Below are 21,867 nucleotides of genomic sequence, written 5' to 3' on the forward strand. Positions count from 1 at the left end.
TTCCCCCTTGTTACTTCCATGTCTCCCCTGTAAGTCTAACAAGTGGTTATCTGCACTGTGAAGGGGAGAAAACAGAGGCTCAGAAAGACCCAGGCACTGGCCAGAGGCCACTTATCCAAGATCTGACCCCAGGTCTTTGGAGTCTGGGTCCAGTGCTTGTGGCACATCCTGGATGCAGTCTCCGGGCACAGGGACTGCTTTCTTGGGAAAGATCAACCTCAGATACTTGCTCAGAACTTGCCAGCATCTTAAAATAATTTATACATGTGTGCTACTTTTGCAAATGGTGCTTAGGGACAAATCTAGCAAAAGAGAGTGAAACTAAATATATATGTCTCTCCAAGGACATGCATTTTTCTAAACGTAGCATATTTGGGGGCAAATAGGAGAATGGCCCAAATCCTTTGTGTGCAATGTCATTTTTGTTAATTGACCTAGTTCCTGTCTCCAAATGCTTTAAAATCCCAACTTATACTAGGCCTTTGCCAGCTAGTTATGTTTAGAGAGAATTTACTGTATATTCTCAGCCCAGCCTCAAAAGCTGACTGACTGTTACTAAGCAACAGCACTGAGACCCAGGGGTTGCAAGTCTCCCTCAAATTTCACTACTAACTAACCTGATGCTGCTACTAACACCTGTCACCTTAAAATGACTTCTTTTAGGGCCTCCTGGCTGGCTCATTCAATGGAGCATGTGACTCTTGATCTTGGGGTCAGGAGTTCGAGCCCCATGTTGGGTGTAGAGATTACTTAAAATCTTTTAAAAAAGAAGATTTCTTTTTAAAACAAGTTAAAGAGTCTACAGTAGACAGAGTATTCTAGAAACGTGAAACAATGACAACAGCTTTGCTCAGTGTCTGCCAGAAGAAACTGCTACCTGAGTACTCCTAACCAAGGACACCAAAATGTATGCATTCAAAATATATCTGTGTATCCACAAGCATTCTTGGAAATTACCGTATTTCTAGTCCACACTCTTTAGATTTGTTGAGGTCAGCTCCACCTTCAGAGATGAATTGTAGAAGTTTATGTTCCAGTTAGTACAGGAGATTATTCCAGACATACTTGCTGACCAGCATTTTGCGAATTTTAAGTTAAGGAATGGATCCTTTTCTAGCCAAATGCACATTACTCCAAAATGAGATGGGGAGGCTGTTCTGATTAGCGGTATCCCTGAGAGAGTGTTAGTCCTTTGCTCAGGCGGCCTCTGAATCCTTTCTCCAACCAGTGAGCTGCTCTGAGAGCTGCTGGCTCTCGCACCACGCTGCCTGACCTTAGCCTGCTGCCGTGCGGGCTGGCCCGGGGGATGCTGGGTCCAGCCTTGCTGCCTGGCGTCCTTAGGCTTACGGCAGCTCAGCGCCAGACATGAGAGGTTCTGAGAGGACAGAAGAAGCTTCCAAACCACCCACAAAGTGCAAGGAAAGCCTTGCACATAATAGCCTGTTTGTTGATTTAGTTGGATGGAAATCTAGATTAAGTAGCTACTCAGCTTTCAAAATTTGTGTTATGCAATCTGTCTCCAGATTTTAAATTTTTATCAAGACTCAGAAAGACTCGAGTAGCAAAGAGGTTAAAATAGTTGATAGGTCACGGACTTAGAGGCCAGAGTTCAAATCTGGACTCTGCTCTCCATAGTGTCATCTTGGGCAGTTGCTTACTCAGTGCCTCTGTTTCCTCATTTGTAAAATGGGAATAATAAGAGTACCTATCTTATAGAGTTGTTGTGAGCATTTAAATATACCACGCTCTTAGAATAATCATGTTTGTTGTATATAAAATACTGAGTGCTACTGATTATTATCATCAATGTCACATTAACCTGTGTTTTGATATTTGAAATTTCCAAATGAGAAAAAAATTGTACTGCCTGCTATCCAATTTTGAAAAGAAATTAAAGAGAGAAAATATAAACTGAGATTGGAGAAGACATTGTCCTTTTACTTTTTCCTCTGTTAAATTTAAAATTAAGATTATTATTTTCTATACTAAGATGTCAATAATTACATTTTCTACACATTCGACAAAGGAAAACTAATACCTCCATGGGACACTCTGTATTTCAAATCAACTTACAAACCTGGGCATAGGGATGAAGAAAGATTTGCAGTGGAAGAAAAGGCTGAGTTGAAGATAAGACAATTCAAATAGGCAGGGAAACAAAAAGAAAGTAATAATGATGGAGAAAAATAAGAAGAGAAATAGAAAACCCAGAGAAATCATGACCAGGATATGGAGACGAAGACCCCATTATCTATCCCAATGTGATCATCTGTGCCAACCAATAATTGCAGACCAAAACTAGTTTGGGTCTATCAGCCTTCTCTCTGTACCTTAACCAAATTTGCTAACCTATTATAATGCGCCAATTTGATTTCCTCCCCTTTCTGCATACCAACTGGAGCCAAAGGAGAGGCAAGAGACCTTGATGGTCTACACAATTAACCCCCTTGTCAGGAATGTTGTCGCTGGGATCCTGCTCTGGGGAGAGATGGGGTTTGTGACGTCTGTGTGTCCCAGGGCTTGAGTTCTGTGATCCTGTGGTTCTGTGACATATTGAAGGCTAGTAATATTTTCTTTCACATGCAGCCAGTTTCATTTGGGGCCAGTTATATTTAATTTGGAAGCTATATTTTACCAAGCTTGAGCTTTTTTTCCTCACGTGGGCTTTTGAGGAATTGCAAAAATAACAAAATGCATTTGTTGTAGGAAAAGGTGTTTTCCTCTGTCTCCCTCTTCTTTCTCTCTCTCATTTGGTAAACAAAGAACAGATGAGAAACATTAAATGTATTCTTTGCAATGAAAGCAACGTATGCTTAGATTGTGAGACAATGTCTAAACTAAACTGCAGTGAATGTGTTTGGCTGCAACACTGGTGTCTCCTAGGGAGGAGTCCTCCAGCCATTCCTCAAACGCAGCAGTCCCTGAGCACTTGTAAAATTAGGAAGTGCATTAAGAAGCCCGTGTTTGAGTAGCTGTTCTGATTGCTGGATGGATAAGCATGTTAGAGGCATTACTTTGAGTTTTAAAACCGACGCTACTTAATCTCCTAAACTTTAGTGCATTGTAAGAACGAAGAGAAGAAAACGCTGTGTGAGACGGCTTTCATGAATTGGGGTGAACTTATATTCTTAAAGACTGTTCAAAGGCTTACTTGACCTTGGGAATTAGAGTTGACCCGAAATCACCTATCAACTTAACACGCATTTATTTGGTGATTTAGTTAAAACCGCTTGTATAATCAATGGGACTCTTAATAAGAGCGATATGTTTACTCTGCTTTCCACGATTATAGACAGTCGTTGGCTTTGGTCATAGAAATCATTTTCACAACTTCAGAATAGAATATTCTATAGAACTCTAGATTCCATATAGATCTGTTTCTTCTAATAATATGATATTTTCCTCATTTCTTACAAGGCAGTTTGGATGGAGAACAAAACTGAAAAGGACCAAAAAAATCATGGGAAAGCTGTAGGGCAAATGGAAATACAGTGTTCAAGGTTAATGGAAAATGTTTGGGGTAACAGGGTTGATGAGAAGGGAGGCAGCCCAGTGGCATGGCGCTGGCTGAGAAACTAGACCTCGCCAGAGGCAGCCTGGCTGGTGTGGAAAACCTTGGTGATAAAATGTCGTGGTGGGAACCTCTGCAGTGTGTGTTAATACAGAAGTTTGGAGACAGAGGGCCTGAATTATGAGCAGCGAATAACATCATAAATGTAGCAATTCTCAAATGCCAAATCCTTGTGAAAAGCAGTTGGATGGAGAAATGCTGGAGCTTTTAAAAGCTCCCTTTCACTCTCTCTCTCTTTTTTTTAACTTCATGCAGAACTAATTTTATACACTGTTCATTTGATTTGAAAATGCCAGCGTCTGGGGTATCATTAAAGAGCGTTACTGAGGGAGCCACTCTTGGCAAAGCATTTTGCTTAAAATGCTTATTTGTTCTTATGTCCCTGCAGAGTTGTAGACAGGAAGGAGAAAGTATACCTCGATTTACCTCACGCCGTTCCTCTGCCTCAGCCTGGAGCAGGTAGTTTCTGTGGGGAGGCTCCTTCTCTTTGGCCTCTAGAGGCGCCAGGAGGGTCGTGGGGGCCACATTACTTAAGGAATAGACATAAATAGATTTTGAAAGGTCCACCCCAATGTCCTATGACCAAAGCCTCTTGGAATTTCTTTGATTTCTAGTTGACATAAATTAGAATTACACAGGCGTGAAGAGTCCGCCCAGAAAAGATCAGAGAGGCTGCCGGGGGAGGAGAAGCCTCTGTGTGATCCTATTGATTATCCAGCTGCCTTCAGGCCAGGGGCTTCTGTGAGGCTGACTGTTATTGATCCACACCATGGAAATAATCGAATTAATTCATTTCTCATCAAACCGCCATTGCCGAGACCTTTCTCCTCACCTGCTCCAGTTCCTGAAGTACTTAGTTGAGGAGTGAAATAGATGATTTCTTTCAATAAGAAATGATTTCTTCAGGTCAGAAGAAATTCTTGTGTTCACACAGAGTTCCTCATTTAAATGGTAGAGAGATTTAATCAAATCAATGAGAAGCCAACACGGAAAGCAAGTAATAGAAACCAGTCATCTCTTTAAAGCCAGAAATCTACTTTACAACCTTAAAATATCAAGGGCCAACTTTTGTGTGCCCAGTTTAATGTAAAAATATTCAGGGAAAAATTGACCACTGCATTTTTCAGGAAGTAATTATGGTAAGAGAAAGCCTCAACCACCTAAATATTTCTGTGGAGAAAATGGAGTTTTTATCAGCTTGTTTAGGAATCAGGAGCAGGAAAGCCCTATGGGGAAAATAATATAGGACTCTGTAACTAATATACAGAACTAACTGGAAAAATCAGTTTAAAGGAAAAATAATTTGTGGGGCGCTGTGTCCAGGACTGTTTTGGTAGCAATTCAGGCATGAAACCGAGTGTGTACCTGCAGGGACTCCCCACTCCCCTGCAATGCATGCACAGCTGTTTCCAGATTGCCCGTAGCCAAAATTGAAAATTGAGAATTTATGCCTTATCAAAGAAAATAAAGTGAAAAACAGAACAAAACAAAACATTCTGTCCTAATAAGGCAGGAGTGGTGTTGACTGTATTCGATTGTGCTGTCCCGGGCCCAGGCGACGTGACCATTACCCGGTTACGTACCGGGTAGCGCACCGTCGTGTGCTCAGAGGAAGAGGGAAGGTGAAAAATGGTTAGAGAGCGTGGCTGGGGCTCGAAAATCTGAACCTCAGTCCTTCACTTGAAGAATCAGCATCTTGTTCCTTTTGCTGATAAAACAGTTTGTCCAGGTGATTTTCGCATAGGAACGCTTTAAAACACATTTCTACAACCCTCTCCTGATTATTCTTGGTAATTGAAACAGAAAGACACATCAGCTGAAATTCAGAGGTTACCTCACAACCTCACGGTAGCCAAGCGTTCCCGTCTCCTCTTCTTCCAGTCCTATTCACCTGAGAGGCCTTCCCTGTATTTAAGTATTAAGCCAAGAAACACAGCATGTTGCTGTCAGACTGCGGGGTTTTCAAATTCTACCTCCTTTGCTTTACTGTCTGTGGGATTTTGGACAGCTTAATCCCTAAAAGCCTCAGTTTCACCATCTGAAAAATCGCGATATATTTACTCCATAGGGTTGTTCTGAGATTAAATGAGATAGTGCAACAGAGCGCTTAGCCCAACATCACATACACGGTAAGCCCTCGGTAATGTCAACTACTACTACTACTATTTATTCATACATACATATCTGTTGTGGAATCTTGTATGTGATGTTTAACCATGACGTGAACTACCTGGTTCGTAAGATTGTAGCCATGAATATAAATTCACATGCTAATAGCTTACAAAGAAAACAAGGCCCTGAGACTTAGCAGTTCTCAGGAACAAATAGGATCTATTCTTTTCGTACTTAAAACCCATTAAATAACAATTACACTTGTAAGGGAAGAAGAAATTCAGAGACCAGTAGGTCGCAGTCCTTTCCTGTGAACAGAGTAAAGACTTGCCAAGTTAGATGGCATGCAATGTCCAGGCTGGGACTTGTTTCGTTTGCTTCTTCAGGAAAATCGACATCTCCCCTAGAACATTTATTTAAGGGAATGTGCTGTAAGCTACTGCTTATGTTTTGTTCACTTCTGTTATGGGATGGATGTATAGTGAAATTTTATTTTTTTTTAGAAAGGAGAAAGGAGGGGGTCTGCTGTTCCCCAGATGCTGTAGGGTGAATAGAATGTTATGTTAGAGTTTGCCTGAAGGCACCCGGGAGTGTCGTTGCTTTGCAGTAAATAATCTCCTTGGAACTTTGATTTGGCTTAAGTAATTATATGAAAGAATTAGGTTGCAGGATCATATTATTTTTCTAATTTGTAAATAGAAAAGGTAACAGCAATTTCTTAACAGGGCTCAGATTAGATCCCAGAACTCCTAAGCACCTGACTTCACAGTAGAAGCAAGGACAGCTTGCGGTGGCTTAGGAGACTGAGGGACGACAGCCCCTCGGGAAGGAACCGGCTCAGCCTGCACGCGAGGCCCAGCCATTCAGCAGGGGAAAATTTTGTTTGGCAAGTAGTTTTTCAAGAAGAAACCTAAACTCCCTCCCCTGTCCCAATTTTTATCATCTATTTTATCCATTTATTGAAGAGATATCCGTTGAGTTGCTTACTTGTGTTCCAGTCACTGTGATAGGTGACAGGTCAGAAAAAACAGTGAATAAGACCGTCTCTACCCCCACGGAGCCCGCAGCCTCCTGGGGGAGACAGACAAGCAAGCAGGCAATTATAGTACATGCAGTAGGACTGCAAATTAGTTGTCAGAAATGGCACCCCAAAGTATATTTCTTCTGCATAAAGAACCTTGCTTTGATTCCCACATCTGCTTTCAGCCATGGTCCTCTGTGGTTGTTTTCCGCCATGCTACTGATTCCGCTCTTTCCAGCGTCACCGGTGACTTCCTCGTCACCACATCCAGTGGCCACTTCTCTGTCCACAGTTTGCTTCATCTCCTAGCAGCTGCATCGCCGTGGTAACCATGTCCTCCTTCATGAGAATGCTTCTCTCTTGCCTTCAACGTCACCATGCTCCTGGCTTTTCTATCTCCATCTCCCAGACTGCTTCCCTCATCTGTGAAGTGGAAATAAAAATAACACCTCTCCCGTAAACTATAGAGAGGATTAAATGAGTTAATGTGTGGAAAGTTCCTTACACGAAGCAAGCAATAAACATTAGCTCTTATTTGCTGTGACTGTGAATGCTTACCTTCCTCGTCCCCATCCCCCTCCCCCTCATTAGAATGTAAGATCCATGGATTTCTGCTTCTAGATTGTGTTGCCAGACCCGGCCACAGTGGCTGGTACATTACCGTTACTAAACAAATGTGTATTGGAGGATGGATGGATGGACTGTGTTTCTCATCAGCATTTTGTATAGCTCCAGGGTTCTGAGGAGGTTCTGAGGAGTCTCTGGGAATGACAGAGTGGGGCCTGGTCCTCTCACCTAACTTCAACCAGAGCAGCCCCACTTTCATTGCTTCATTTATTTAGTTTACTTATTTGGTTTGTTTATTTATTATTTTGGTTTGCAGAAGTATTGTACAGCTACAAGCAAGTTTGAAAAACATTAGATCCCACTTTCTCCTAATAGTTTTATAGATTATAAGAAGTATCTGGAGGGGTGCCTGGGTGGCTCAGTCAGTTGGGTGTCTGCCTTCAGCTCAGGTTGTGATCCCAGGGTCCTGGGATCGAGCCCCACATCAGGGTCCTTGCTCAGCGGAGAGCCTGCTTCTCCCTCTCCCTCTGCTGCTCCCCCCACTTGTGCTCTCTGGCTCTCTCTCTGTCTGTCAAATAAATAAATAAAATCATTTTTAAAAAAAGTATCTGGACAGAGGGAAATAAATGACTAAAAAAGCTGATACCTTGGATTTAATACCAGTTTCCATAGCTGGGGGGTTGTGAGTGTAGCCCAAAGCCCCTGGGGTTCCTGATAGTCACGGACAGAGTCCAGGCATCTGCTGTATGATTGGACTCCAGTTCCTTCAGAGCCTAACCCCAGAGTGCTCGGATTTATGGACAGTCTCTCTTCTGAACACCAAAAATATCACTTGTTTTCAGGTGTTCTTTTTTTTTTAAAGATTTTATTTATTTATTTGACACAGAGAGAGACAGCAAGAGAGAGAACACAAGCAGGGCGAGTGGGAGAGGGAGAAGCAGGCTTCCCACTGAGCAGGGAGCCCGATGCGGGGCTCGATCCCAGGACCCTGGGATCACGACCTGAGCTGAAGGCAGACGCTTAACGACTGAGCCACCCAGGCGCCCCTCAGGCTTTCTCATCCACAGATTTACAGATCACTTTTATGCAGAATAAATTTTTGCTGGTAATAAATTTGTTTTAGGAAACAGATCAAATCCATCAATTCTACCTGATGGAAACCGCCTTTTTAGAAGGATATTTTTTCGTTAGGTGTCCACTGGTGATTACCACTGCCCTAGGCTTTATGTAAGAAAATAAAAACTGAAATCAAGAAAGCCATTAAGCATAAAAGAAAAGACGTTTTTAGTTCTGAGAGTCTTCTTTCTCGATTGTGTTTTTCAGCTTAACTTTGAGAGTTGAATTTAGAAAGACCCAGATGTGTTCTATAAATACATTGCACTTACTGCTCAGTTACTGACTACATTAATTATCTTATTAGGGCCAGTGTTTCTCAAATAGTCAATCTTTTGCTGAACCATTTAGAGCATCGCAGATGACTCCCCAAGTGGCTTTCTCCACCTTGATGTCCCACACAGGTCTGCTTTGGTTCTCATCTGCGCCGCACATGCAAATCTATACAAAAAATGTATAGATTTGTGCAATAGGTCAATTCCATGGCCAGTGGTCTGTGGCTTTGGAATGGAACACGCAAGGCTATACATAGAGCTTACACTTGACTTGAAACATCCTTCTTGGTGGAAGATTGCTTGTTGGAACAGGGAATGAAAATGTCACTAATTTCTCTCTCTGACAGTCTGGTTGTTGGAGTCCTGTGACACTAATCTCTAATTAGAGGCTTCAGGTTGGCGAGCCCCGATTCTCACTTAACACTGCAGGCGTTTCTGTGATCCTCATCCTCCCAGGTTCTTTGCTGCTTTCTCACTGTGCTAATTCAAGTGAATAGAAAGCAATGCTAGTGTTAACAGGCAACCCACATTTCATGAAAAAGAGACAGCATGAAGCCAGGCCTGTTGTGATATTGACAGACCATAGCACTTCCAATCATTGCAGATTCTGAAATGGAATGACTGCATTTGACAAAGTTGACTGAATTTATGAGCCTGCCTCTGTCAGGTTCATTGCATTCTCAGTATCTGTCTCTTTCTAAGCTTTGGGACTTTTAGATGAGTTTTTTGCCACCAAGAGTAATATTTCTTGCCTCTCTATATAAAAAAAAAATACATCCATAAAGGCCTCAGGCCAGTAGTATGAGGTTCATACATGAAGCGAAGTGCATTGTGGGTGGCCTATAATCAATCAACTGACTCCCATATTTAGCAGGTGGCCTTTAGTCTCCAATAAGATAATCAGTTTTTCTTCTTAAAATTATATTAAATACTTAGTCATGTGTGCTCCATCGTTCCACCTCATGGGTGGTCCCTTGAGGAAGCACTACATACATCCATGTGACACCTGGGTTTAAGGGAATCTTCCCTTCCATTAGCTATTGGGAAGGTCAGGAGGTGGCCTCCTTTGGCTGTGCCCAACTAGAGTTCCAATACTGATGCTGAAGGAGAGGAAACCAGTCTGTTTTTACCACATTCAAAAAACGTACCTTGTGTTTCATGTAGTGATGAGTATTTGTAAAAAGATGGGCTAATAAGCTGTAGGAGCAGCAGTTTCTTTTCTCCAGAAGCCCTGACTCAGTTTAATGTAGAGGGCAATATGGGAGGCAAGTGCATACTTGTTATCTTTAAATAATCTTATTTCAGACCTTGCCTTCAGATTCCCAAGAGCAGAAATCACCTGTGCCCTCTACAAGCTCTTCAGTTGAAACCTTTAGACCAGTAGGTCTCAACCTGAGCTGCACAGGAATCTCCTGGTGGGGGGGGGAGGGCTTTAAAAAATACTGGTGCCTGGGTCCCAGTGCCCCAAGATTCAGATACAGTCAGTCTGGGATATGACCTGAGCATCAGGACTTTTTTTTTTTAAGATTTTTATTTATTTATTTGATAGAGAGAGACACAGCGAGAGAGGGAACACAAGCAGGGGGAGTGGGAGAGGGAGAAGCAGGCTTCCTGCGGAGCAGGGAGCCCAATGCGGGACTCGATCCCAGGACCCGGGGATCATGACCTGAGCCGAAGGCAGACGCTTAACGACTGAGCCACCCAGGTGCCCCGAGCATCAGGATTTTTAAAAGATCCCCAGGTGATTCTGGTGAGCAGTTGGGCTGAGATCCACTGTATTCTCATTTGTGTTCTTGGTTGCAGACACAGTTGAACTCATCCCACTTCAATAAACACATATCAGACGTTTGTTATGTGTGAGTTACTGTGGAGTTCGTGGAGAAGGACATTCATTGGTTTGACTGAGAGAGGCGGAGGGAAGGAAAAGAATGTGGAGTTGCCTGTACAGTAGAGACAAAGAGCAGGTGCTTTGGCTCACACCTAGAATCCTTTTCACAGCCCTCACCAGTCTGGGGAAGACCCTTTCTCTTCATTGTGGGCTCTGCCCACAGTGTGTTCGTGCCTTACTGCTGCATCCTCCTCCAGACTTCTGGGAAGCTTAGCCTTGCTGCTGAAGAGAAAGGTGAGGTGAGAGAGTGTAAAAGTCGCTCCGGAGTTTTGGTGTCCTGGACCTCCGTGTTCTAACGTAGGGCAGCACCGGCAGGACATGGCATGTCACCCAAGCAGGGACGTGAGAAGTCCTGCTGCAAAGTGAAGGAAATAGACTCGCCGAAGAGAGCCTGGTGCATGGTGTTGGCTGTGCAGGGTCCCGGGAAAATCAGTGTATCATCTGCTGTTTTATTCTTTTCTTAGTATCCTATTTGAGAGATTTTAAACTGCACTTAGATGACTCATCTCATTTACATGCCAATTTGACGTATTACTAGGATTCATATTACCCTCATTTTATCCATTTTGCTATGTGCCCATCTTGGGGCCAGTGGGCACTTGCTTAAAGAGCATTTGGGCCTTATTTGAATATGCATTGTCCACAATGACTTTTGCTACACCTTGTGAGTGCCAGGTTCCACAGGTAACCAGTACAGTTTCCCAGAGAGCCAAGACACTCAGAGAGAAGCAGATTCCGGAGGCGGATTGCCCGACAGGCAACACTCTGCCTCTGGGCCGCCAGGAGTCAGCCTCTGGGGCTGTTAGCACTGAGTGACATTGCCCAGGGAGTCTGTGAAGAGTGACAGACCAGCGTGAGGGCAAGAGCCCTGAATTAGGAGAGAGGAGTTGAGTGTGCTATTTGCAGCACCTTCACAGTGTACTGTGGGTTCCTTACTCTCCCCACTCCCCACCTCAGATAGAGGGGTCTGTTTGCTTCGCCTCCTCTCCTCAAAACAGAGCTTTGTGAAGTGAGAGCTCCTTCAGTTATACCCTTGAGTTTGCTAGATGAGCTGGAGAAACATCGCCTTACAAAGCTTACGGAGTAAGGGACACATTCGTGTTTTATTCTGGCTCACGAATGGGTTTCCCTTCTTCCCTGAATAATATGTGTGTATTTAACGCATATGTACACAGGCCGATGCCTCCTTGTCCTTCAGAAGTTCAATTAAATATTACTTCTTCTGGAAAGCCTTTTCCCACCCTCCTGGAGAAGGCTGGGTGCCTCTGTCCACAGCAACCCAGGCTTCCCCTAGAAAGCACTTCTCAAGCTTTGCTGTGGCTGGTGTAATTGTCCATTTTCCCTGCCCCCAGAGGACAGGGACCATATCTGTCATGTTGGTCATTGTACCTCTGGGACACACAAAAGTGTTTTGATGGGCCGGAGACTAGAGAGAAAGCAATGCCTGTGTATGTCATGGGGCAGTGTGCCCTGCCGGGAGGTCCCTCGTTACTCCCGCAGAGTCCTCATGTCTCTGTCACGTTTCAAAGTCTCCTGCAACCACAGCTCCACAACAGAATATTCCCCAAGCCAAGTGAGATCCATTAGAATTTACATTCCCACAGAACAGCCATTTTGGAGAAATTGTAAAGGACTTTGAAATGTATTTATATGTAAATTGAAATCATTTTTCGCCATGTAGATGGAAAGTGCATGTCGGTGAACATTTTACTGGGGCAGGTGATTGGGTAGGCCCCAGTCGGGCACTTCCTGCTCCTCGCTGTTACCTGTGTGCGGGGCCAGCATGGCACAGGGCAGAGAACATTTGTGTTTAGGAGTTAATGGATTCAGATCCTGGCTCCCATTTACCAGCTGCATGACCCGGTGTGAAATACCAGTTCTTTCTGAGCCACAGTTCATCTGTAATAAGGAATATTAATGCTTGTATGACTGGAAAATAGCAGATGCTCATTGAATATTTTTCCCATTCCCTCCATACTGGAATGGGGACATGCTTTTGATTTGCTTCTGTTGGTCATTAGGATGAAAAATTACCAAATTATTTCAAGTATTTTGTCAAAGTAAACCATGGTAAAGAGAAGAAATGTGTTTGACTTATCCCCTCCACATGAGTGCCTAAATCTGATGAGTACAGTGTTTCTCAGCGGGGAGCATAGGACAGTTTGTGTTGGAGAATTTTTCCTTGTCTGGGACTGTACCAGGAGTCACAGTATTACTATCATGCTATCTGGAACAACAACAAATGCCAAACACCACTGTGATGACAAAACCACCACCAACAAAAAGCTCCTCGGACTGCCATTTGCCCCCAGGTAGCAGTGAAGCAGGTAGAATAGCTGAAGCCCAAGAAATTATAGGAGGTAGTATTGTCCTGAGTCAGGAGATCTGCCCACAGTTCACCTTCTGCCACCAGATAACTGTGACATGAGAACGGACCTTAAATGTCACAAAATTTCAGAGTCTTCTGTGGACCCCTCCCGGGTCCACCACGCTGAGCAGGGTGCTGATGCTGTAGGCAGAAGCATTAAATCTTCTGAACCATGTGGGTTTTTGCGAAGTTTTGGAAACTGGCTCATATCTAGTGACCACAAACATCTTTCTTGGTGTTATCCAGCCAGTGTAGTAACCCCGATCTCCAGTAAGGAAGGCTGCCATCATTTAACTGAAGCATAGTTTGGGCATTTCCTGAGTACTGCTTGACAGCAGCATGACCCAAGAAAAATGGCTGAAGCACCATCATGAGCTACTTTGGTCTCCTGTGCAAAGTTGTTGGAAACCCCAGGGAAGGTGTATCTGGAAAGACATACCCAGTGATGTCAGACGGAGAGGAGAGTAGCAAAAAGATCACCTTGGGTATGAGCTTCAAAGGACAAAAGGAGTTTGGAGCCGCCATAATATCAAGACTTTAGAGACTGCTACCACCGTAGCTGAAACGGTCTGGGAACAAGGTGAGCTTATCTGGCGCAGTACTAATCGGTGCTTCTGTGTTTACTCAGTACCTATTCATGAATGACTCCTACAGTAATTGAGCCAGCAAATATTTATTGAGTCATTACTAGGGGCTAGACATTCTGTAGGTGCTAGGGATTTGGCCGTGAACAAAACCAGCAGAAACTCCTGTCTCTTGAGCTCATAATCTAATGGGGCAAGAATACAGTGGGGAGCGTGCATAGGACTGAAAACAAAGGGATGACTCAAATACTCTTTGCTGTCAAGGAACTTACAGTCTAGCAATAACGCAATACATGGTATTGGTATTTTCAGTAGTGGTCACTTTCTGCAGGGAAAATTTCTCCATTTAGAAAAAAGTAATTTTTAAAAAAGTGATTTTAAGTGGTTTGTTATATTCATAAGTGTATTCCTAAGTGTGATTTTAATATACTCAGGTGTCAAATATTTCCTCCCTCATAAGAAACAAGTCCTATTTTAAAACATAAGGCAAAGAGGAAATAAGAATCACGTAATATAAATGGTTTCTTTGGCAAATTTTATCAGAAATAGTATTTTCTGAACCATAGTTATCATTGGGGAGATACTTCAGGCTTGGGCTTACACTTAGCTGGAACGTTCTGGGGAAGGTTTTGATGAGGAGGTGAAACAGCGGTGCTATGGTCTAGATAAATTAGCTCAGCTGAACCTCAGAAGCTCGGAAGGTTCTCTCCTCACCCTTCCATAGTAGCAGCAGCAATAGAATGAAACTATGGTGTGATTTACCTTAATTAGCATAGCAATTTACCTCACAGTTTCAAAAAGTGCTAATAGATGTTAACTCAAAATAGATTAAAATACCAGACAAATTGCTACTACCTTGAAAAGAGTTGTAATAATTTTGAAAATGTAAATTATGATTATGCAGTCTTTGGAGAGAACCATAAAATCCAATTTTTCTTATATTTAAAAAAAAAAACCTGTGGTACACACTTTTTTCCCTTTAATCACAGTAATTTCTTCAAATGACACCACTGCATATTTCTTAAGGAAGATAGCCTGCATTTTTCAAATCTCCTGTGTAATATAGGAGTTGCCATTGATAGTTTTCAGCAAGAGGAAAAGAAATTGAATACAGAAAACCAGGGATCATGGGGAAATTTAAAAAAATTCATCTATGTTCCTTTCTTATATTACACACATTTTATGAGTTGGAACAGAGAATGGTTCTTTTCATTCTAGCGAGTGGGGTTGTGCATGACAAAATGTCTGCAGAAATGTGTATGTAGGCGTAACGACTTAAAATGATTTGGACCCTCCTGGTGTCTAACACCGAACTCTTTCTCTAAGGCACCAAAGTGCTTATAGGTTCTATACAAAGAGGTGAGCATAATTTGTACTTCTGAGGAGTAAATGAAAATAACTTTAGTATAAAATTTGTCACACCATATCGCCAGGAGACACTATAAGTAAAAGATAGAACCTTCCCTAGTGGGAACACATGTATTTCCCCTGAATAGCTTCTACCCAGCAAAGCTCTAAAATGGAATATTTGCATTTTCCCCTCTGCTTTGTTTTCTAGAATTTACAGAGCGCAGTTAGCAAAAAGATTGCTTAGAAGACATATTATACCCTCAGAGGATTACTTGTTCTGTTTTTCATACAGCCATATGAAGCCAAGTTACTGTCATTCTTGCTCAGAACCTGTGAAAGCCAGAGAGCTAATATACTCTATATTCTCAGCTACAGGTAGACCTTACTTAATGCAACAGAAATAGGTAAATTGAATTTTGGTAAATCAAAGGACATATAGAAGACGTTGGGAGAGCTGAGAAAATAAATTAACCTGACCATGAAAGACTTTACCAAGTGAACAATTATCCCCTCATTGATGTACTTCATAAATTTATCTTCAAATATCAAGTTTGCTTAAGGTGAATTGTATCTCTCTTCCTGTAAAAGTTATCACATAGAGATATTTTCTGTTTTTAAAAATTGAATCTCCAAAACAAATTGCCTGTCAGCCCTAGGTATAGGACTTCATACAGGCCCATGTGGAGATTAGAAAAGATGCAGCACAGAAGGCAGGCCCCATCTTCAGGGTGGGTTTAAGTGTCTTATCTTCTCCATTCTTTTGTCATCTCTTTTCAGGTAGTTGTTCCTTGGATACCAAGTGGTTTGGACCACACTTTCTTCTCTTGCAATGCAATGTAGATTTTCTGGGTGTCCTCTCTGATCAAGTGACTTCAGTTCTTTCTTAGTGAGACCTGCATCCTTATGGGTTTGTTGATGGCAGGAGGGAGGAAGGTAACCTAACAGCAGAATGGGAAACATCAGGTAAAGAAAAGGGAGGATTTTCCAAAAGTAGATATTTACAACCTGCACTGTTTTATTAAGGAAAGTTCTAGACTCTCCCCTAGAGAACAATAAGATATAATAGACTCTGCTTGTATATGAAGTATGTTTTAAAGGTTACTTCTTGCCCTATGATTATTTTACTTTGAACATTACAATTAATGTTATCAGAGCTCATTTCTGAAATATCTCAGAAATTGAACAATATTGAGCATCGCTATAGAGAATTTATTGAGTGCCTGCTGTAATAATAAGAGCTACCATTTGGGGACCTTTTTAAGTCAGACACAGTGTTAAGCATATCATTACACTTAATCCTTATAACAATCCTATGACTTAAGTACTTTCATTCTGTGTATACAGTTGAGGAAACTAAGTCTTGAAGAAATAAAGTGAAACCAGGGTTCTAACCTGTTTCTGGTTGACTCTGAAGTCCATGGTATGAACCACAGTTGCCATGTTTCTTCTCTATGTTGTGCACAGCTTGATAGCCTTAAAGGTAGAAGGCAGTCCCCTGGTCCCCGGCTTCTGTTCACATGGAAGGCAAAGGCAGGTAAAGAGATGATTGCAACGTGAGAGCACTTAAGTAAAAGAAAAACCATGCAGGGTGACCGCCACAGGTGCACAGGGAAGGGGATACCTAACCCAACGGCTCTGGGAGACAGGATTGCTTAGGGAAGACTTCCTGAAGGAGGGAATTCCTGAGCCAAATAGGAATTCCCCAGTGAATCATTGGTCTTTGTGATTAGTATTTGAGTGTATGGCTTTGCCTTGCTTTGAGTTTCTATTTTTTATTCGCCATTTGGTATTTATTTTATCGTTCATTCACTAATCACAAGGCCTGACTTAGGGATACAAAAATGATCTTGGCTTTTGTGGATTGTACATTGGAGCAGGAGAAACAGACATTAAATGAAGCAATTATAAACTAACTTTATAAGTGCTAGGAAGGCAAAGTGGGCAATGTTAAAAGAATAAATAACCTGGAAGCCTTACCTAGCTTGGGGAGGGGAGCAAGGATAGGGCAGGCAGTGATTAAAGTTTCCTGGGGAATGACATTGAAGCTAAGAACTCAAGAATGACTAGGAAGTGGGCATAACAAAGGGGTTTTTTAGGGGAAACTGGATTAAAAAGTATTCCAGGAAAGAGAATAGCATGTGCAGAGACCCTGAGGCCAGAAGAAACTTGGACAGTTTGATGATCTGAAATTAAGTCAGGTGACTGGAGTATCAACAATATGCTAGAGAGATAGGCAGGGCTAGATGGTGTATGACCTTCTAAGTGTACTGTTATAAGCTGCCTCAACTCAAGCAAGACTTAGAGCGTAAATTTAAATTAAAAAATTAAAAATATTGCTTAAAAATCCTCTTAGGGCCCTCAGTTCATATTCTCAACTCTAATTTATGTATCAGTTTTTCCTTTTTATTTAAGATTATTTTCTTCTTGTTTTTGAAAACAATGTTATACACTGTATCTATATCACAAAAAAGAATTAACTACATGGTTTGGTTGAATTTGGAATGAAAGTTGATTTAAATACAAGCAAGTCTTGAATAGAGACGTATTCTGACAGATTAAGTATCATCAATGCAATGTTGAAATATCAATTCCCTATTTAAAAAAAGATTATATATAACATAGTTTTCCAAATCACCCAGAAAACATCATGTTATTTCAGAAAAGTGCAGATGACTGAATGTCATGGTCATCATACTTCTAAACAGGCTTTCAAAGCAAACAGCAAGGGTTTGATGTTGTTTCAGGTTTTTCCTGGTGGTCCTGATATTTTTCTATAATGAACAGACATGGAGAGGGAGCACAAAATTGTGTATCATAAGCACCTTCTTTCAGACCAGCTTACTCAGTATAAATGGAATATTGATGTATTTGAAAATGCCCAAGTGTTCAATAAAGATTTTAAATAAAGCTACCTAAAAGTTGTGGTTCTTAGGTTAATCATTTATTTATCTAAAGGATGAAGGAAGCTGTCTACTTCTGTGATATGAACTGCAGTCAGCTTAAAAATAATTGACAAATTAATCCCTTCACAGCACAGCAATTGTAAAGGTGTTAGTTTTAATTAGGCCTGTCTGATTGCCTTGTCTAATCAAGAATCAAGGTGGTATCTTTGATGGTTAAGGTCTGTCGGGGCCATCCCTGACCTGCCAGCCATGTATGTTTTAATTATTGATTCCTCACATTTCAGCCCTTTCCACAAAGGGACTGGAAGTTTGCAATACCTTAACATTTAAAGGAAAGAAAAATAAACATTTCCCCCAACACTTCTACCTAGAATCCTGTGGATCTTCCCTACCAATCTACAGTTTTGTCCTAAAAAAGCTGTCAGGTCGATGATGAAGTCAAATGTACATAAGAATGCTGTCTTACTGCTGCCTCTTCTCCCAAGCACTAGCTTTTCAATGGGCATTGTTAAGATCTCAGTAAGCCACTATCGTTTATGCTTCTAGAAAACACATTTGATTTCTTGATATGATATATACGTCTTTTTGAAAAATCCCCAAGGGTGAACGCCAGTACTTGGGAAATCAGGAAGGTCAGACAAAAAGGAACACGTGTCTTATAAAAGGCTTTCTCACGCTGCTGAGAAGGAACGCGGCGAGGGTTCCTAGTGCCACCATAAGCACTCCAGAGAACGTGGGCAGCTCGTGGTTTCAGTGGTCCCTGCGTGACGGCGGCTCTTCTGTGGTTGCAGGTCAGCGAAGTCACGGTGGAGCAGCTGGTGCAGCAGTACCCCCACATCACCTTCAGCACCGTGCTGCAGGACTGCAAGAGGACCTTGGAGAGAGCCTATCAGATGGGCTGGACCCCCAACATGTCTGCCGCCTCCTCCTAACACTCCTGCTCATGCGTACGGCCCCTCGGGGCATTCAGCAGCGCGGAGAGGACCTGGAGATTTGGGGTGGGTGATCCCTTGGAAAGGTTTTAACTGTTCCATGTCTACGGGTGTCCCCCAGTGTGTATATTTGTGTCTTGTTTGCATACTGCATAGCCTAAGCGCAACTGCTATTTGTTCCCAGGTGAGCTGGGGTTGGTTTGGGTTTTTTTTCCTTAAAAATTAAAGATTTTGAAAGCCACAGACCCTTTAGTTTTTAAGTTCAAAGGCTTGTTTCTCTAAAGAAAAAAAAGATTTTACTGTAAAACCAAAAAACTTTGGTCTATTATTTTGAGCTTCTAATTATTGCCTCTTGAAGATGCCCTGACAGAAAGGCATGTGCCTTCTCTTTTGATGGGATAGAATTGTGCACTTCTCCTGATGATGACCAGACCAGAAGTGATGTTGCACTAATTAGAAACCAGGAAACCGGTACTTTGCAAAATTTCAGGCACATACACACATCCAGGTTCTCACACCCCCTCCTATACGTGTACACGTGCATGTGTGCACAAACTCCAGGGCAGTTTCTTTCTAGATTGTTTTCTGACAGAGGGGCCTCCCTCCAGGTCACTGAGGGAACATGTCATCCACGGTGGCTCCGCCTCAGTCTATCCACAGAGGGCTGACTTGCTATCTGTAGGTGAGGTAGGGACTAAAGGAAATAAAGCCTTCTGTGAAGTTTTTATATGGAGGCAACAACCTGAACTCCCCTGGCCAGCTCACAAAAGTTAATTATTCATTATTCTGTAAATGTGTTCTGTTGAGTCCTGAATATTTTAGTTAAGTTTTATGTTAACATTGTATTAGCTTTTATTTCATGGGTAGTAACTGGTCCAGGTATATTTTAATGATATTTGGAGCTAACCTTAGCATTATCCACATTAAAGGCACCAGTGTAATTAATAGTAAGCAGTTATTAAAAAAAAAACAACAACAACAAACCCTACAGATCATTTAATTATTTTTGTTAATTTTGGTAATTATGAAAGTATATTCCTGAGATTTGGAGGTAGTCACATGAATAGAAGATTAATGAGTGAGATATAAGTAGACAATCTTTCTATTGATTTATCTTTTTTTTTTTTTTTGCTTTGCTTTGGGCTTTAGAACAGGTGTTTTGGATATATGCATGTTATTTTTGAATAGTTCTTGTGCTATTACAAAGTTCTATTGCTGGTTAATGTATGAGTTAAGAGGAAAAATTAGAAAATATTTTCATTAAGATTCTGTTTACACTCGTCAGAAATAAGCATTTCTTTGTTTAAAGATTGCCAGCTTTCAGTTAAGACATATCTATCAGTAAATGAATATATGTTTTGATTTCACACATCTTTACAATTAATTCATAGTAGGGACTCAGGCTCAAGTAAACTTTCCTGTGTCTAGATTTATAATCAAGACAGCAGGGAGCCTTTTTAAGCTAAAGAGTGATTATCTCTCACAGTAGAGCTAGATACAAAACCCTGCCTTGTGAGTTTGCTATTTATTCTTCCCCAATGTGGACATAACTGTTTTTTTGGTCTTTAGCAGATATACTAAGGTTTGAGTTTCACTTTCGGTAAGTCCCAATATAGCTAAAATGATACTAGCTGTAAGAAACAAAATATAGCTTTACATTCAAATACCATTCACTTATTTATAATGACTCCTTTTTTGTAAACACTGTTTCCTTTGATCATGTCAACATGTTTCTGATGTGGCATGTTTTTTGCTTTTAATCCCAATCAGTTAAGAAAATCTAGTTAGTAAGCACCAAGGGTATTTTTTCCATCACTAAATAGGTTACTAATTTAATTTGAACGGAATAAAATTTGTGTAAGGAAAAAAAACTTTATTATTAATAAAAAAGTTCTTCTTGCACATCAAGTGGTATCGTTTTCATATTCATTTCCCCACCACTGAAAAATATTTTAACTGGTTTTTAATCCAAAACTAATTTATGACAGTGTGTATAGTAATAGTAACTTGAGTGAATAAACAAAAGTTTAATTTTTATATATGTCACACTATATTTTAAATAGTTAAAAAAGACAAAAGAAGGGAGAGCCATTGATGATATGGATGGTGCCATTTCAGTTCAAAGTTGTAATAATCTTTAGAGTGTTACAGTTTGGTTGTCAAACGGTTTCAGAAGTGTATAATTGATTTTTTTTTAAATGTTGCATTTTTCGAATCTAAAATACAGCACTATAACATGCTTTAGCTTGGGGGTGGGGTGGGGTGGGGGACTTGCACTTATTCTTTAAGATGTTGACTAATCCAGAAAGCCTGATGCAACATAACCTGGAAAACTGCTTTGGTATATTTGTAGAAATCTGTAGAAATATCGTATCCAGCCTCAAAGCATTAATCTCAAAAAACAACCAGAAAAAAAAAAAAAAAAAAGCATCACCTGAGTGATCCTGTGATGGTTGTTGAATGTGTTCTCATTAGATGCTTTGAAATGAGGCTTAAAATGATTTCTGGGCAATATAGAATTTCTTGTTTTGCTTAGAATGTCATAAATATATGTGAACACGTTTAATGCAGGGCTTTTTATCCTCTCCAAAATGTCAACAGTATTTTCAGACTAAAGACTATGAAATATATTGCTGTAGTGAAAAATTCTGGTCCTTTGTCTTTAATGTCTTTTTGAGTGGATAAAGGAAATTCACCCAGTTTGTAGTTTCTATATTTCCGTGAATCTTTTGACCTTGCAATGGGTTGCAATAAAAGAGAAACAAAACACTGTGTCTTTTGTTTTATTTTAGAGACAATAAATGGCCTCCCTGATGCTGGTTGGGTGTGATGCATGCATGGTCCATGTCCTTGTGTGTTTCACTACTGACTTTATGTAGGTTTGACTAACCAGAATAATAAACAAGCCTGGGTTTAGGACGTTCTAATTTGGCCAGTGATTACTGAGATAGATTAAAACCTTAAACAAGGGGTTTGTTTAAAATCCCATTCCCTAAAGACTCATTCATCTGCTTAGCCATTTATTCATTTTTTCAAAAGCAAATAAATAAATGTATTGAGTAAAAAACATGTACCGGGCACTGGTCATTTAAAGATAAATAAAACTCATTCCTATCCTCAAGTTTCCTATAGCCTAGCAAAGAGACATTCTTGAAAACTAGCGATAGCAGTGCAGTACAATAG

At 41.1% G+C, this 21,867-nt stretch overlaps 1 protein-coding gene across 3 annotated transcripts in view; it reads left to right on the forward strand.

The window, feature by feature from the left end:
- Positions 1-21,451, forward strand: part of FBXL17 (F-box and leucine rich repeat protein 17) — a 510,677-nt gene extending 489,226 nt beyond the window's left edge. For all 3 annotated transcript variants that reach the window (XM_078066952.1, XM_078066951.1, XM_078066950.1), the window contains one exon: positions 18,544-21,451. In XM_078066952.1, coding sequence (XP_077923078.1) covers positions 18,544-18,684 — 141 coding nt within the window. In that variant the 3' untranslated portion in view covers positions 18,685-21,451. The remainder of the gene's footprint in view (positions 1-18,543) is intronic.
- The last annotated feature ends 416 nt before the right edge of the window (positions 21,452-21,867 follow it).

The sequence above is a fragment of the Halichoerus grypus genome, chromosome 2 (genome assembly GCF_964656455.1).
Source record: "Halichoerus grypus chromosome 2, mHalGry1.hap1.1, whole genome shotgun sequence".
NCBI lineage: Eukaryota > Metazoa > Chordata > Mammalia > Carnivora > Phocidae > Halichoerus > Halichoerus grypus.